Genomic DNA, 15,260 nt, shown 5'->3' on the forward strand with positions numbered 1-15,260 from the left:
GGGATAACTTCAAACAGTTATTTCTTCACCAGTGCGTAGAAGATCCTAATGCCCAATAACATTCAATGGGAAAGTGTTCTCCTTTGAACAGCCTTTCCTGTTTTGAGGCCCATATAACCAACAAAGAGCTGGTTATCAAACATGATCTCTTGCCTGGGGTTAATGTATCAACTAACCACATGCCTGAGGACCAGCCTATTCAACCATTCTTCCTCCATGTTTCCATGGGCCAGTGGATAGAAGGGGGGCAAGATAACAAACTGCCCTAGTTAGAATGGAGATACCAATTTAGCCTCCTGACGTTACAACGACTTTCGCTGGAGTGCGCTGGATAGTGGAATAGTTTAATTTTCTATTCCAACTCCAGCCCACGTTGACAGTAGGGAAGGTGTTGGATAGAAAATTAAACTATTCCCTATCCAACAGCGCCCTCCAGCGCCGGCCCAAGATGGCCGGCCAAACAGCCAAGCACTCTTAAGTGAACTCACCACTCCTCCACCTGCTGGATGTGACGACAGCCAAGCCCCACCTGCCCCAAATCTGGCTTCAAAAGGGAAAAATAAGATAACATCTATTTTTCCTTTTTTGCATTGCTAAAAAGCAGTGGGGTGACGCTCCTCTGCCTTATCGGAGGAGCCACCCCTGATGTTGAGTGTCATGCGGATCCGTCAAAGGGGGGTGGAGAAAGGGTTGGTAGAAGATATTCAATGCTAGGACCAATGATAACTTTAGACATATTTATCCAAAATGAGTATGGAATTTACAAGTTTCGCTTTCTGTTAGTATGTGAAGTTAATCCCAGATTTCATGTCGTTCTGACAAGGGGGACTGGGTAATGTTAAAGGAGGTGTAACAAAAATCTTTGATTTGCTGATACCAATACCTCCATTTGACTGGTCTGCACTAAGGATAAGATCCCAGAATTGTTTTTTACTTGCAAACTGCACGTGCATTTGTTTCCTGTAGCAAATCACTGCTTCACACAATCAAAGACATTGTACAGCAGTGTTAAGCATAAAGGCATTGCAGTCAAACCTCAGTGCGCACAGCGGAAGGCCATACCAAAAGGAAGTTAACCACAGCATAAAACAGAGCCATTATCACATACCAGTACACCTTAAAACACAAGCCGCACATATATCCTCTTAACCACAGGTAAAACATTACCTTTTATGTCTAAAGCTTAAAATAACACGGTTAAAGTGAAGTTATGGTTAGCTTTAGTCATTATGGTTAACGATAGCCAGAACACCTAAGTGTGGGTTTAAAAAACTTCTGAAATAAACTTAAACATAGTGGAGATGCAGTTATGCTCCTAATAGTCCCTGGTTATGGCTCTGCACATCACACCCCACGGTACACCCAATGCAAAGTTCTGACTGACAGGATTATTCCCTTTCTGTAGCATTGATGTTCCAAAAAATGTATATCAGCGCATTATATGAGATTCCGTAATATCAGCAAGCACAGCAAGGAGAAAATCAAAAGTAGTATTTCTGATTGTACATAGCAATTTGTAGTCTCTAAAGTTCATTGCAGGGAGCCAGTATCACCAGCTACTTTCAGTACATATACAATCTTTATCTTTTGGAATTTGTTAATTTCCTATGCAAGATATTTTAATAAACATAGAGCTTATGAAGGAGGCTTAATCAGTAACTATTAGACAGAGATCACATAAAATACAGGGCCCCCTGGTGCCTCATGCCCTGTGGATGCACACGGGGGAGGGTGGGGGGGCACCACATGTGCCCCTCCCCGCCTGTGTGCATGCACACCAGTTCCTTTACAGTCCATGCTGTGTAGGAACTGTTTTTGGCGTTTTCATTGCAGTGCCTATTTTCAGGGCACGGCTGTGGGAACGTCAATAACAAAGCCCGCTAGACAAGAGGAAACTCCTAATCTGGTGGGCGGTCTGACTACAGCTTTGGCAGAGCAGCAGTGGGGTGGGCCCAGCACGGCCAAAGTTCAATGGAGCCCATAGTGTCTTATCAGTATCAATCCCAGTGTCGTACTCAAACATTGTACAATTTACAATGCACAATTTTAAATTAAGCACTGCCTCCTGTTACATAGAAAGTTTAGGAATGTTTTCAATAATCACTCCAAACTCTTGAATATGGATTAGGATGCATATTAAAGCATAATGAGCGATGGCAAGAAAGCACAGTGGTTGGGTAATAAAATGTCCATACTATCTACTTTAAGACAATTCACACCTATCCAGTCTTAGACATTCACAGATGCATTGGACATGGCACTGTACTCTCCTGATTCATCGGTGATAAAGAGCTGTATACATGAAAGAAAAAAGACAGTGCTTCCCTACTGCATTAACAATGTGTAGCATGAAGCACTACTGAAATGTCCCAGGCACAGTTTCTTCAGTTGGATCACACATAAATAACATTAATTTTGCCACTTCTTACCTCAACTAAATGGTTGTCTGGTCCATACAACTCTTTATCCAACTCAATAACTAAGCTTTTGAAGAAGGAGGAAAACTTCCTTTTTTGTTTGCTAGTCTGAAAAATACAAAAGGTGGCAAGGGAAGATAAATAAGGAACATTTAAATGAGCACATGGATTGATAAAGAAACCAAAATATATTTGAAATCTTCATAGGGTACATTTAACTAAATTGCTTAGGGTACATTTAACTAAATTGCTTACTAAGGTATCTTTTCCAAGAGACGCGTTTCTAAAAACAGTGTAAAAAGCAAATATGAGTAATAATGATTTACGATTGTCATCCATTATTATACATTTTCAGTAGAGTTAGAGCATTTTTCTTCTTATATATGGGATAAAGCTCCATCTACATTGCAGGTCAACGAGGAAGGAGGTCTATGTCCAAACAGAGAAACGATGTCAAAGTTCCTTTACAGCGGCCTGAAATTTCAAGGTCACTTGAAATATTTTAGCATTCAGTACGAGGTATTTTATTCCGCATAATACTTGCCAACACATTCACCAGCACATCACCACCCCCACGATTAAATTATTGGTCTCTTGCTCCTAATTATGAGAATCTCCTAGGTGCAGACATGTAAAATACATTTAGAATCTTCTTTGTTAAAACGCACACAATAAACAGGTGGTAATTTCTGGCTACATGTTTGCATAAATAATTTCCTATAAATCAGTAGCAATGAAACATTTTGTGCTTTAGAATGTGTGCAACACGTAGATTCCTTTCTTCCTATTTGAAAGCCTGGTAGTACAATAAATATTCGTTTTCCCATAACTAGTTTACCATCATCAACTGCCACTTTACGGCATAGAACGATAACCGACAGGCCAGCAGAAAATCTAGCCTTCCGCTTATAATATGTTAAGCAAGAGTAAGGTGTTTGGCTCAGAAAAACTGTTCACAGTGCTTCTTAGCCCGCTCAGAGTATGGTTCGGTGGCACACCTCTAGTTTAAGAACGCATTAAGGTACAGTAGGTATTCTATGTCTCATTACATATTATGATGTCACAACTAAATAGTAGTAAGAAAATTAAATACTTGTTTTAACACTTAGATTGCAGGCTTCAATGTATTGTATTGTGCTTATTACCGAGGTTGCCGTTTATTAAGTGCAGTAAATGACAAGTGCAGCCATAACTCAATTTATTGTTATACTCATTTTATCGACCTAGCAAGCATGAAAAGTGGAGTTGCTTTTGCTGGGATTTGAACACATTATCTGTATGTCACACACTTCAAGAACGAACTCCGAGCACGTAGCTCCTAACTCGTAATGCGAATGAATGAAAGTAAGCACTTTAGCGATGGAACTCATAGGTAATAATCAGAAGACTGCAATGGAAAGAGAAGGTTTTAAATGATTTAAAAAATGATTGATAATTTTTGATCTAACGAGGAAAAAGAGGGCCAGCATTCCAGAGAGAGGGTGTAGCGATTAGAAATAGCTCGGCCTCACATTCTCGCTCTTAAAAGAGCGGAACGGTTAGCAAACTGGACCTCAGAAAGTGCTTAAGTGAATACATAAAATGAAATGAATGAAAATGAGACAAGCCCAATAGAAGGCATTTCGACATAAATAAATACAGCGCCTTGAGGACATTTCGAATTGCAACAGGAAGCCAATAATGGATTCGAGGAGAATTCAAAACCCTGTCATACTTCCGAAGATTGTGCACGTGCCTCACGGCCATGTTCTGAATCTGTACGCCTGCATTCTGCAGATTCGGGAAGCCTAGGTACAAGGGCACTGTCGTGATCAAGTGTAGGGTCAATGGCACAGTTAACAATTGGAGTTTTCGTGTGGGAAGGAAAAAATCGAGAGGTCTATTCAGAATTCATATGTGAAAGAAACAGACAATCCGTAAAGCATTAATTTCCTTTGCAGATTTGAGGTATTTTTCAAGACAGAATCCTAAACGTTTGACATACTCAGCTGGTGTGGGCATAGTTCCTAAACTGGCGGGCCACCAATCTGATGCCCAGTGTATATTATGGCCCAAAAGCAGACTTCTGTTATGACTCAATAAAACCCAAAACACGACTTTACCTCAGTGCCTTTATATTGTTTTACCAATTGGGGGCTTTCAACACTGTAGACCATTTAGTCCTCCTGGCCAGACATGACTAAATTAAGTACTGGCACATCTGCGATGCTATAATTACCTCAAGGATGCTCTTTAAACCATGTCTTTTTAATTTATATGTGATAGAGCGTCATGATATTCTTGAATATGCAGGGGTGCATCATGAAGCTGGTTCGCACCCACACATATATTCTGCGTTGAACTAAGTATTAATCATTAGGAAATGTGGCCGTAACAATGAACAATGTATGTGTAATGCTAGAAAATTCGTTTGTGTTAATTGAAAGGGTAAAACGACATTTAAATGTAACTGCCTATTGCACGTGCTTCAGGAATCAGTTCATGTGTAATGTAATGCATTAGATTTAAACGTGGACTATAAAAGTCTGCATGTGTAGAGATGACTAATAGTGCCTTAAGGTGAAGAAATGTAATGCTAATAAGAGTAATGTTATTAATGCGTATAGTTTAGGTGTGTAATGGCCTAAATGAATGTTCACATTTTCTTATGAGATGCCTGTTCGTGATTTCTTAAGTTAGCTGAATCAAGTTGGCCTGAAATGTATTTCCCTTGGGAAGGCTCTCAGTTGAAGGCAGTCAGCAGATTTGTAAGTGCAAGGTTAATTCATGCACATGCTTTCTGTTGCAGGTGCAAGGACACTTTCCTCTTAGTTAGACTGATACTCTTTGTTTTAGGAGTTGGGTATGGAGGAGACCTGCTACAGTGTCTCGTGGAATGCTGATAATTGGAGGCTCGCTGGAGAAGCCTGAGACCTAAGGACAACTCAACCGTTCTTCGACGAAGTGCAAGTTCATGGAAAATCACCTGCAGAGGATGTCCAGCCAAAGGAGGTGTTTGGGGGCGTGTCCTTTGAGTTAATCAATTTGTATTAGGGACAGTGACCCGGAGTGGGAAGGGCCAATGAGGGCCGACGAGAGCAGGGAGCCATTAGGAGGGTAAGAAAAGGGATCGATTCCAAAACCCTCCACTATACTTACCACTGGGGATACGTATAGATTAAATAGGGTGGGACTCAGGGCAGAGCCCTGGTACACACCCTGATTCAATTTCACAGCTCTAGAGTAATGGGCGCCCTGTCTGACCTGGAACCTGCGTTCAGTCAGGAAAGATTGTATACATTTTAGCGCTGCGCCTGCGACACCGCCCTTATTCAGACACTGCAGCAAGTTGTAGTGTGCAACAGTTTCAAAGGCGGCGCTCAGGTCCAAAAGGTTGAGAGCCATTATCTGCCCCTCATCCACTCCCTGCCTAATAGCCTCAATGGCCATAAGAAGAGCTGACTCTGTAGATTTGAGTGATTGAAACCCAAACTGCGTGGGATGGAGAAGGTTGGCTTCTTCCACATAGGCCATAAGTTGTAGATTTACAGCCTTTTCAGCCACTTTTGCCAAAAGAGGTAGCAGCGAGATAGGGTGAAGGTTATCCAGTTTCTCCATGCTGATGTTAGGCTTCTTCTGGAGTGGGAGTACCACCGCCTTCTTCCAGCCGTCAGGCACCGTGTGCGTACTAAATGATACATCTAGAAGATGCCTGATATAAGTCTCAAGAATGGCAATACTTTCCCCAAGCAATATAGGGCTGAAAGCTCACATTCGAGAATTGATCATAGGGATACGCGCATGGAGCATGCTTGACGAGTGGCAGGAAAGATGGTCCAAAAAGAAAAGCACCTAAAAGAGCATAGGAGAGACACCGCCTCCAGGAGGGGGAATATTAGGAGTAGAGCATTAACCTTTGCAAGAGGTATTCCATGGAGGGTACATGCATGTGCCTTGGAGTAGAGGTGATTTGGCAGCATTTGCGAACAAATTTACTCGGCTGAGGGAGAAGCCTGCCGAATGGTACAAACAGGTTGATCGTTTTGTTAAAATCTCGAAGGTGTTTTGGGTTGACACATTGTTTGACATTGTAGTACCAAGCAACTTGTGGGCAGCTTGTAAAGTTGCAATTGATTGGCCTACCTCTGAACCAGATAGGGATTCTGTTACGAATGGCCCTTCACCTATTGTCATGAAGAAATTTGAGCAGGTAATCATATGGCTAAAGTCCAAGATATCGCCACAGGAATTTGATTGGGTCAAGATAGATCGAACCATTCAGGAACCGAAGGAATCTGTGCATCAGTAGTAAGAGAGTCTCCTACAAGCCTTTAAGCAGTACAATGGGCTAGACACCTTAGACCCCAAAGATATGGGACAGTTTGTTTCCAAGTTTGTCTTGAGTTTGAGACCAGAAATTAGTTTCATGATTCAGCAGCACCTGATCTGCTGGCAGAGCAAGTCAGTGGACGAAATACTGTGATATGCCAGGTACTGCAGTGATGAGGTGGACTCGAAGCACAGAAAGCTTAAAGATAAGCTGATGCTAGTCCAAATGCAAACCACTGATAGGGAACTCTAGACACAGCCAAGTGGAGGACCGCTAGGAAGAAGACAGGGGAATAATCGGGGGGGAGCTCAGAATGTTCAGGTCATCCTACCACCTTTTTGTTGATACTGGTGCTATCCGTCTACTGTTAGATCTGCAGCAGTTCTTAAACTCTCCTCTCAGGACAATCAGTCCAAGTCGTAGGAGTAGCAAACAAGAAAATGACTAACCCACTGACGGAGCCGATTCCTGTGAGAATAGGGACCTTCTGAGATCGGCACCAGTTCGTGGTGTGCGACTCAAGTCCAATCTGCCTCTTAGGACGAGATCTCTTGTGTAAGCTCAATTGCACCATCTATTGCACACCCAAGGGAGTGGAATTGCAGACCAACAATGATGACGCCACCTTTAGGGTTGCAAATCAGCATTTGTGCATAGAGATGTACCCTGTGTTGACAGTGGAAGAGCTTCCACTGGACTTAAGAGACTCGGTCTCATTGGATGTGTGGGATTTTTACAGGAGAAGAGAGCGGACTGATCAAGGGAGTTGAGCCAGTTAAGATCCAGTTTAAGCAAAACTTTGAGTTCCCGAGAACACCACAGTAGAATTTGTCACCAGAGACGATCGCAGGGATCAAACCAGTAATCGATTCCATGATCAAGCAGGGCATCCTGAAGGAGATAATGGACAGTCCATGCAATTCACCCATTATGGGATTGCAGAAACCAAGTGGGAAATGCAGGATCGTGCAGGACCTGCGAAAGGTCAACACGATTGTTGTTCCATGTTGTCCAGTGGTACCGAATCCGTCAGTGACACTGTTCAAGATTCCATGCAAAGCAATGTGGTTTACAGTGATTGATTTGTGCCAGGCATTCTTCTCGATACCTCTGCACATGGAAAGCCAAATTTTATTTGCTTTCCGGCTGCAAGATCGTGTGTTAACATGGTGTTGTATCCCTCAAGGGTATACGGAGACTCCATCGATCTTTAATCAGATCTTGAAAAAGAACCTTGAGAGCCTAGTGTTGCCGCAGAACTCCCTTCTCGTGCAATACATTGACGATCTCTCAGTTGCGTCAGAAATGGAGGATGCTTGCAGGATTGACACGATTGTCCTATTGAATCATTTGGCAGAGAATAGACACAAGGGGCCAGATGTAGGTCGGTCGGTAACGGCCGAAAATCGGTATTTTTGGCCGTTACCGACCGGTTTACAAGATTTGGCATGTAGGGGGCAATATTTTACCGAAATGGTAAAATTACCGATTCGGTAATTTTACCGATTCGGTAAAATAAAACATCTGTAAATTTACCGATTTGAAGCCGCCCATATGTAGGTGGGACTCTTCACAGTCCCAGGAGCCTTAACGAATCGGTATTTTACCATCAAAACCAATTTGATGGTAAAATACCGATTCCGGTGTGCATGCACATGTGTACATGCACACCTATGTCATGTGACAGGCAGACCTGCCCTTAGGGCAGGTATGCCTGCCACATGGCACCTGTGCCTGTTTTGGGGGTGCCAAAGTGACACCCCCTGCACCCTTGTGAATTCATTAATTACCGATTCGGTAAATACCGAATCGGTAATGCCTAATCATTCCTATGGGCTTCAAAGCCCATAGGAATGAATGGGCATTACCGATTCGGTATTTACCGAATCGGTAATTAATGAATTGTTAAGGATTCGGTAACGAATCCAGATGTTGGGACCTACATCCCATTTACCGATTTTGAAATACCGAATCGGTACAATTCGGTATTTCAAAATCGGTAAATGGGATTTACCTACATCTGGCCCAAGGTGTCTCCAAATAATTTGCAGTACTGTTTGAGTGAGGTGCAATAGTTGGGACATCGAATAGAGAAAGGCAAGAGAAAGGTGTCACCAGACCAAATTGAGGCAATCATGAATATGGCTGTACCTACCACTCAGAGAGAAGTAATGATGTTCTCTCAGAAGGCGAAGCCTTTGCAGAGGTTGACACACAAGGATGTGAGTGATCCGGTACCATGGGTCAACGACTGTTTGATGGCATTCTCAGACGTGAGAGAGAGCATGTGTTGTGCTCCAGCTCTGGAAATGGCTGATTATAATAGGTCTTTTTCATTGTTCTGTTGTGAGTGAGAAGGTTGTGCTTTATCAGTCCTGACTCAGAATCATGGAGGTGTCCGTAGACCAGTTGCCTACTTTTCAGCTACTTTAGATCCAGTAGCTTCAACATAGCCCAGATGTCTCAAATCGTTTGCTGCAACCGGTGTCAGCATTGAGCGATGTGAAAGCATTGTTATGGGTCACCCTTTGATTGTGTATGTTCCGCATTCTGTTGAACTGTTGATGACGGGGACTAAAACACAGCACCTGACCAACAACAGACTCACACGCTACGAGCAGGTCATACTTGCTGCAGAGAATGTGACTCTGAGAAGGTATTCTGTGTTGAATCCCGCTACATTGACGCCCTTGACAAAGGCAGATGATGAAGATTGTGAAGACCATGACTGTCTCGATGTGACTGAACTCTGCACCAAACCTAGACCTGACATTGTTAATGAACCTCTGCCTGACCCTGATGAAATTTTCGTTGCCGAGGTTTCAGGCCTAAGAGACAATGTTGGTCAGTTGATAGCAGCGTTTGCTGTATGTACCATCACTGGAGTGGTTGAAGCTGCTTGTTTAGAAGGAGTATACTCCGCACAGGTGGCTGAAATCATTGCCTTGACTCGCGCCTGTCTGGCAGCTGATCAGAACCGAATCACCATCTACATTGACAGCCAGTATGGGTTTGGTGTAGTTCATGATTTCAGATAGCTATGTTCTCAGAGGGGTTATATGACATCATCTGGTTCTCCCATCAGGAATGTAGAATATGTTAGACAACTGTTGGAGGCTTTGCAATGTCCCAAAGAAATTGCTGTTGTGAAATGTGCAGCACATGGGAGGTACGCCGATGAGGGTGCCCATTTTTGTGCTGAACAAGGGTGTATATTCACTGGAGATTACACATGAAAGAGCCAAGAAAGAACCAAACTCAACATGATGTTAGCCATGGCAGACACTTGGGATGAGCTCAAGCGCCTGCAGGACGAGGTCTCAGAGCAGGAAAAGGATGTATGGATCAAGTCAGGATGTTAAAAAGGGGTTTCGAATGATGGTCAAGCAGTGTTACCAGATGACCTTTTGAGCCCGATGTCAAGCCAGATTCATGGTGTGGTACACTTTGGAAGAGATGCGATGGTGCGAGTGTTCAGACAAACGTGGTAAAATCCGAAATTTTGTGCGTTGCTGAAATTGTGTGTCAGAAGTGTGTTACCTGTCACAAATGAATGCTGGAAAGAAGACTGTAGTCACTTTGAGTCACATTGGGAGGTCTGGAGGACCCTTCAATAGGATGTAGTTGGATTTTATTGAGATGCCCAAGTACAATGGATTGAGGTACATTTTAGTGGTGGTGTGTTTGTTTTCATGGTGGGTGGAGGCTTATCCAACATGGAGCAAAACTGTTACAGAGAGCGTATTCCTAGGTTCGGTTTTCCAACCTCTTTGGAGTCAGATAGAGGAACACACTTCCACAGCAAGATCGATAAGTTGCTTTGCACTGCTTTGAGCGTTGATCCGAGACTTCATTGTAGCTATCGACCAGAGGCTTCTGGGATAGTGGAACATATTAATGAAACTTTGAAGGCATGGATGGCAAAAGTGTGTTCGTCTACATCCCTGAAGTGGCCTGATGCATTGCCTTTGGTTTTGATGAGTGTTCGCAGTGTCCCAGATAGGAGGACCGGTCTTTCCCCACATGAGATCTTAATAGAGAGGGCGATGTGGTTGCCAGCGGTGCCAGCCACAGCGTTGATAAACATCACTGACGACTTAATGTTATGTTATGTTGTTATGTTATTTTTATACTTCTATAGCGCACGGCCACTCCACGGAGTATCCCGGCGCTTTATCGAAGGAAACCCAACCGAAGAAGGGAGAACATAACACTGAGAGGACGTGAGGACACAGGAAGCAGCATCAAATTAAGGGAAAAGCCATGTCTTAAGGGCCTTTCGGAAGGACAGAAGGCTAGAGGTCTGTCTCAAAGAGATTGGGAGGTCGTTCCAAGCATGAGGAGCTAAGTAGCGAAAAGACCGTCCTCCTGCTCTAGCACGCTTGATAATGGGAACACTCATTTTAGATAGGGACGAAGATCTAAGAGATCTGGGGGGGTTATACCAGGACAATCGTTTAGAAATATATTTGGGGTCTATGCCATGTAGGGCCTTGAAAGTCGTGGTCAAAGTTTTAAACAGAATCCTTTTAGCAATAGGAAGCCAGTGTAGTGTTGAGAGAAGATCAGTGGCTCTGGCTTTTCTTGGAAGACCAAAGATGGCACGGGCTGAAGAATTCTGGGCGATTTGCAGACGCCTGACCAAATATTTGGGAAGTCCCAGGAACAAAACATTAGCATAATCAAGCCTAGAGCCAATCAGTGCCTGGACAATGATTTTTCTGTGCTGGATGGAGACTAGAGGGAGGAATTTACGAAGCATCCGAAGGATGCCGAAACATTTCCCAGTAAGAGATGAAATATGCGGTCCGAAAGATAGCTCATTGTCAATCAAAACTCCCAAGTTTTTGGCTTTCGAGGACGAACTAGTGGGAGGAAACATATCTTGCGGCCACCAGGGTTTCCAATCAGGCTCAGAGGTACAACCAAAGAAGAGCAACTCCGACTTGTCGGAGTTGCACTTCAGCCCATGACGTCCAAACCACTCAAAAACAGCGCTCAAACAGCCCCTGACCTAGGCATCGTCAAACAGGCCATCCTTGTTGCTTACAAAGAGGAGCTGGGTGTCGTCAGCGTAAGTGACAATCCGGGCGCCGAAAGACTCCGCCGTCCCCGCCAGGGGGGCCATAAAGATGTTAAAGAGGAGGGGACTCAGAATGGAACCTTGGGGAACCCCCACTTCTAGCGGTGACATTTCGGCGGAGTAGGGAGGCGCCCAGATTGTCTGCCGGCGGTCGGCTAAGAAGGATTTAAGCCAATTCCACACCGTTCCCCGCAGACCAAATTCCCAGAGTCTGGAAAGAAGAAGTGCGTGGGGAACGGTGTCGAAAGCCGCCGACAGGTCTAGCATAATCAGTAACACTTTTTTTCCAACATCCAACTCCTCCCTGATGGCATCTGTGACTTCAAGGAGCGCAGTCTCCGTGCTGAAATTTGCACGGAAGCCAGATTGAGTGCTATGCAACAGACCCTTTTCCTCAATGAAATTAGAGATAGATCTGTGAACAAACCTCTCAGTCACTTTCGCCAGAGCAGGGAGTAGGGAGATGGGTCTGTAATTGGCATGGACTGAAGGGTCGAGCGCTGGTTTTTTAATGAGTGGCTGGATCATGGCGCTCTTCCAAGCTTTGGGAACTACCCCGGAAGAGAGCAACAGATTCAGGATGGGATTTACCAGGTCATTTAGAACTGGTGCCATATTTGCTAGACACTTGGCCGGGCAAGGATCTTGTGGAGATCCGGATTTAAGACTTGCCAAGATGTCAAGAGAACTCTCCTGATCTAGTGGGGGAAAGTCACACAGGAAGGGACCGTGGTCTGGTAAGGGGCACCCCAGACTCATCGTATGCTGCTGAAAAGTGGCCTGGAGAGATTCTTGAATGGTGGTAATTTTCTGTACAAAATAGACAGCCAATTCCTTCAGCCAAGCTTCTGAATGAGCATGGGTTGGAGTATAAGCGGAAGGAGAGGTGAAATCTTTTACAACCCTGAAAATTTCCTTGCAAGAATGCTCCGCTTCATTTATTCTATATTCCAGATAGGATTTTTTACCTTCCCAAATTGATTTATGGTAGGCTCGAGTCAGCGTCTTAAAATTTAGCCTTGATTACTGCAAAGAACTAGCTGATGTGGTCCGTTCTGTGTCTCAGCAGGTGCAGGCTGTCGCTGTCCCACCTTCAAAGGACCTTTGCACGACCTATGCCCAGGGGATTGGGTGCTTGTCCGCAAGCACGTGAGGAAGAGTTGTTTGGGTGCTCGGTGGAGAGGCCCTTATTAGGTGACACTGGTAACGAACACGGTTTCGCTCCTCCAGTATTGAGCAAAGTGCGAATCCTGATCTTACACAAACTAGTTTTTCTGACGTTTGGATTTGAATCATCGACTAATGAACTGGTAACTGTTAGTCTTGAAATTTTGCAACATGTTCTCGCTGCAATAGGATCTGAACTCATTGTAAATTGTGAATGAGCTGTGTTTTGTAAATAGGTGTTTAAAAAAAGATAACCTAGGTCCGAGTGAAAGAAGAATAAACTTAGGAACTTTCCGTAGAAGAAGAAAGAGGGTTAAGGAAGTCTTCTATAAACTGTGTGAATAAGGAACAAAAGTGCTGTGTGGGGGATTTCCAGCTCATCAAAAAGTTGTGTTTGGACTGGTTAAGCCGCAACTTGTGGTGGAGACAGAGACTCTAAGGGGGCTATTACCATTTGTACGCCCGCCATCGCAAGGGAGCCAGGGACCGATTGTCAAAGTTGTGGCGGTCCCGCCATTGGCATTAGGATGTGCCTGCCACATTGGCGGGCGCCTCCCATATTTTCTAATTTGCGGCGGTCGGTGCTGCAAGCAGCACCCGACGCAATGTAAAAAATGCATGTTGTGCATTTGAATGCACAACGTGACAGTTACGTCGCGGTGCCTGCCACCTTGTGCATGCAAATATAGGTGTGCACCCTCCATCCCCCCCAACACCCTACAACGAGCCCCCAACAGCAAAAACTGCTTGTCTTTCCATGGCGGCAATGGCGCCATGGAAAGGCACCTCTCCGCCAGCATCATAATATGTATGGCGGTGTCTTGCAAACACCACCACCATATTATGCCCCTTTTCCACCCGGTCGATGAGTCGACCGGCGGAAAAGCGGCGGACGGTCTTTCCGTCCGCCGCGGACCCACAAGCCATACTAATATGGCAGGGGTCATTCAGGCATGAATGGTGGGCAGATCGCCCCCGCCAGGCAAGCGGTGGTAACCGCCAGCCCGGCAGGGGCGATCCGCCTGCCATCCTAATAGGATCCTAAGTGTTTGTTGGTGAAAATCAAATCCGACAACGAGAATGGAGGCTGGAAATCCGAACCTTAGGTCCAAATGTATGGTAGGCATACTCTTAGTAGGAGTGATAGTTTCAACAGTCGTAGTTATCATAGGGTCAGTTGCTATTCTGCATGAGGTAGAAGTTGAAGAGGTGAAGGGAATGCCTACACCTAGCACTTCAAACAAGAAAGAGGGCATCATAGGAGCTGAAAGGCTTTGCTAGATCAAAATAGGCGTAGATTGCATGTAGATTTGTCCAAGGATGATTTTAAGCTTAATGCTTGTGCCAAGCTGCTATATGAGTATGTTGAGGCGATGGATGCGAAAGATTCTTGTGTGTATGCACTCGCCTGCCTCAGTGAATGAGGGTATTAGGTATCACCATCTTCCACTGACTTATGGCATTACATGTAGTTTGTTGCTGAGTATATTTTATGGGAGAGGCCATTAGGAGTATTTCTTTTCAAATTTTGATGCAGTGCATTCAGAGGTACCAGCTTATAAGCACCTGAATAAGTATGATTATTACAAGCAGGGAGACAGGAATGGGAAGTACTTCATACCAGCTACAATGCTAGATACCTTTTATGCACATAGACATAATTTGACTTGTTCACTAACAGATGTAGAAAAGAAGTTTGTAGATCAAATAGAAGATAGATATAGACAGCTAACTCTAACATGTCACACCGGAGATAGTCCAGTAGATTGGACAGAAGAGGAGAGAGCTCACAGAGCGAAGGGAAGTTATGGCCCTATAGCATTGGACCTAGTGCAAAAGGGAAAGTTGTGTTTGAAACGTGTGCAGACCTATTATAAGGTCTATGTAGGACAAAGTTTGTATGATCATGTTTTCATTATGGCAACGTTCGCAAGAGACTTTCTGCAAGGTTCGGTGCAAGTGGTTCCAACAGTATATTATGTGTGTAGAAGGAATGTTTATGTGAGATTGCCTGCAAATTGGTATGGCACATGCTATTTGGGTATGACTTTTCCTAAAATCTACCATATGACGATTTGGAACTGTTGGAAGGTGAAAAGCATTCTAGGGCAAAGAGATGCAAGTGCAGGAGAAGTGGTTAGAGAAATTTTTGGAGTGGTAATACAGAGTTTGGGAGTGATCTTAAATGATGTGAAGATAAGAAAGTTGGCGACTGTTGTGGATCAATTATCGACAAATACAGCGAAGTCTTAAAATACTCGTTGATAGAGAGATTTTATCGATA

The 15,260-nt window shown here is 44.1% G+C and overlaps 1 protein-coding gene across 1 annotated transcript in view; it reads right to left on the reverse strand.

The window, feature by feature from the left end:
• SMARCD2 (SWI/SNF related BAF chromatin remodeling complex subunit D2) overlaps positions 1 to 15,260 on the reverse strand; it is an 805,600-nt gene that overhangs the window by 432,810 nt on the left and 357,530 nt on the right. The window contains exon 6 of the mRNA XM_086923795.1: positions 2,430 to 2,525. Within this exon, the coding sequence (XP_086779921.1) occupies positions 2,430 to 2,525 (96 nt within the window). The remainder of the gene's footprint in view (positions 1 to 2,429; positions 2,526 to 15,260) is intronic.

This window comes from Lissotriton vulgaris, chromosome 5 (genome assembly GCF_964263255.1).
Source record: "Lissotriton vulgaris chromosome 5, aLisVul1.2, whole genome shotgun sequence".
Classification (NCBI taxonomy): Eukaryota; Metazoa; Chordata; class Amphibia; order Caudata; family Salamandridae; genus Lissotriton; species Lissotriton vulgaris.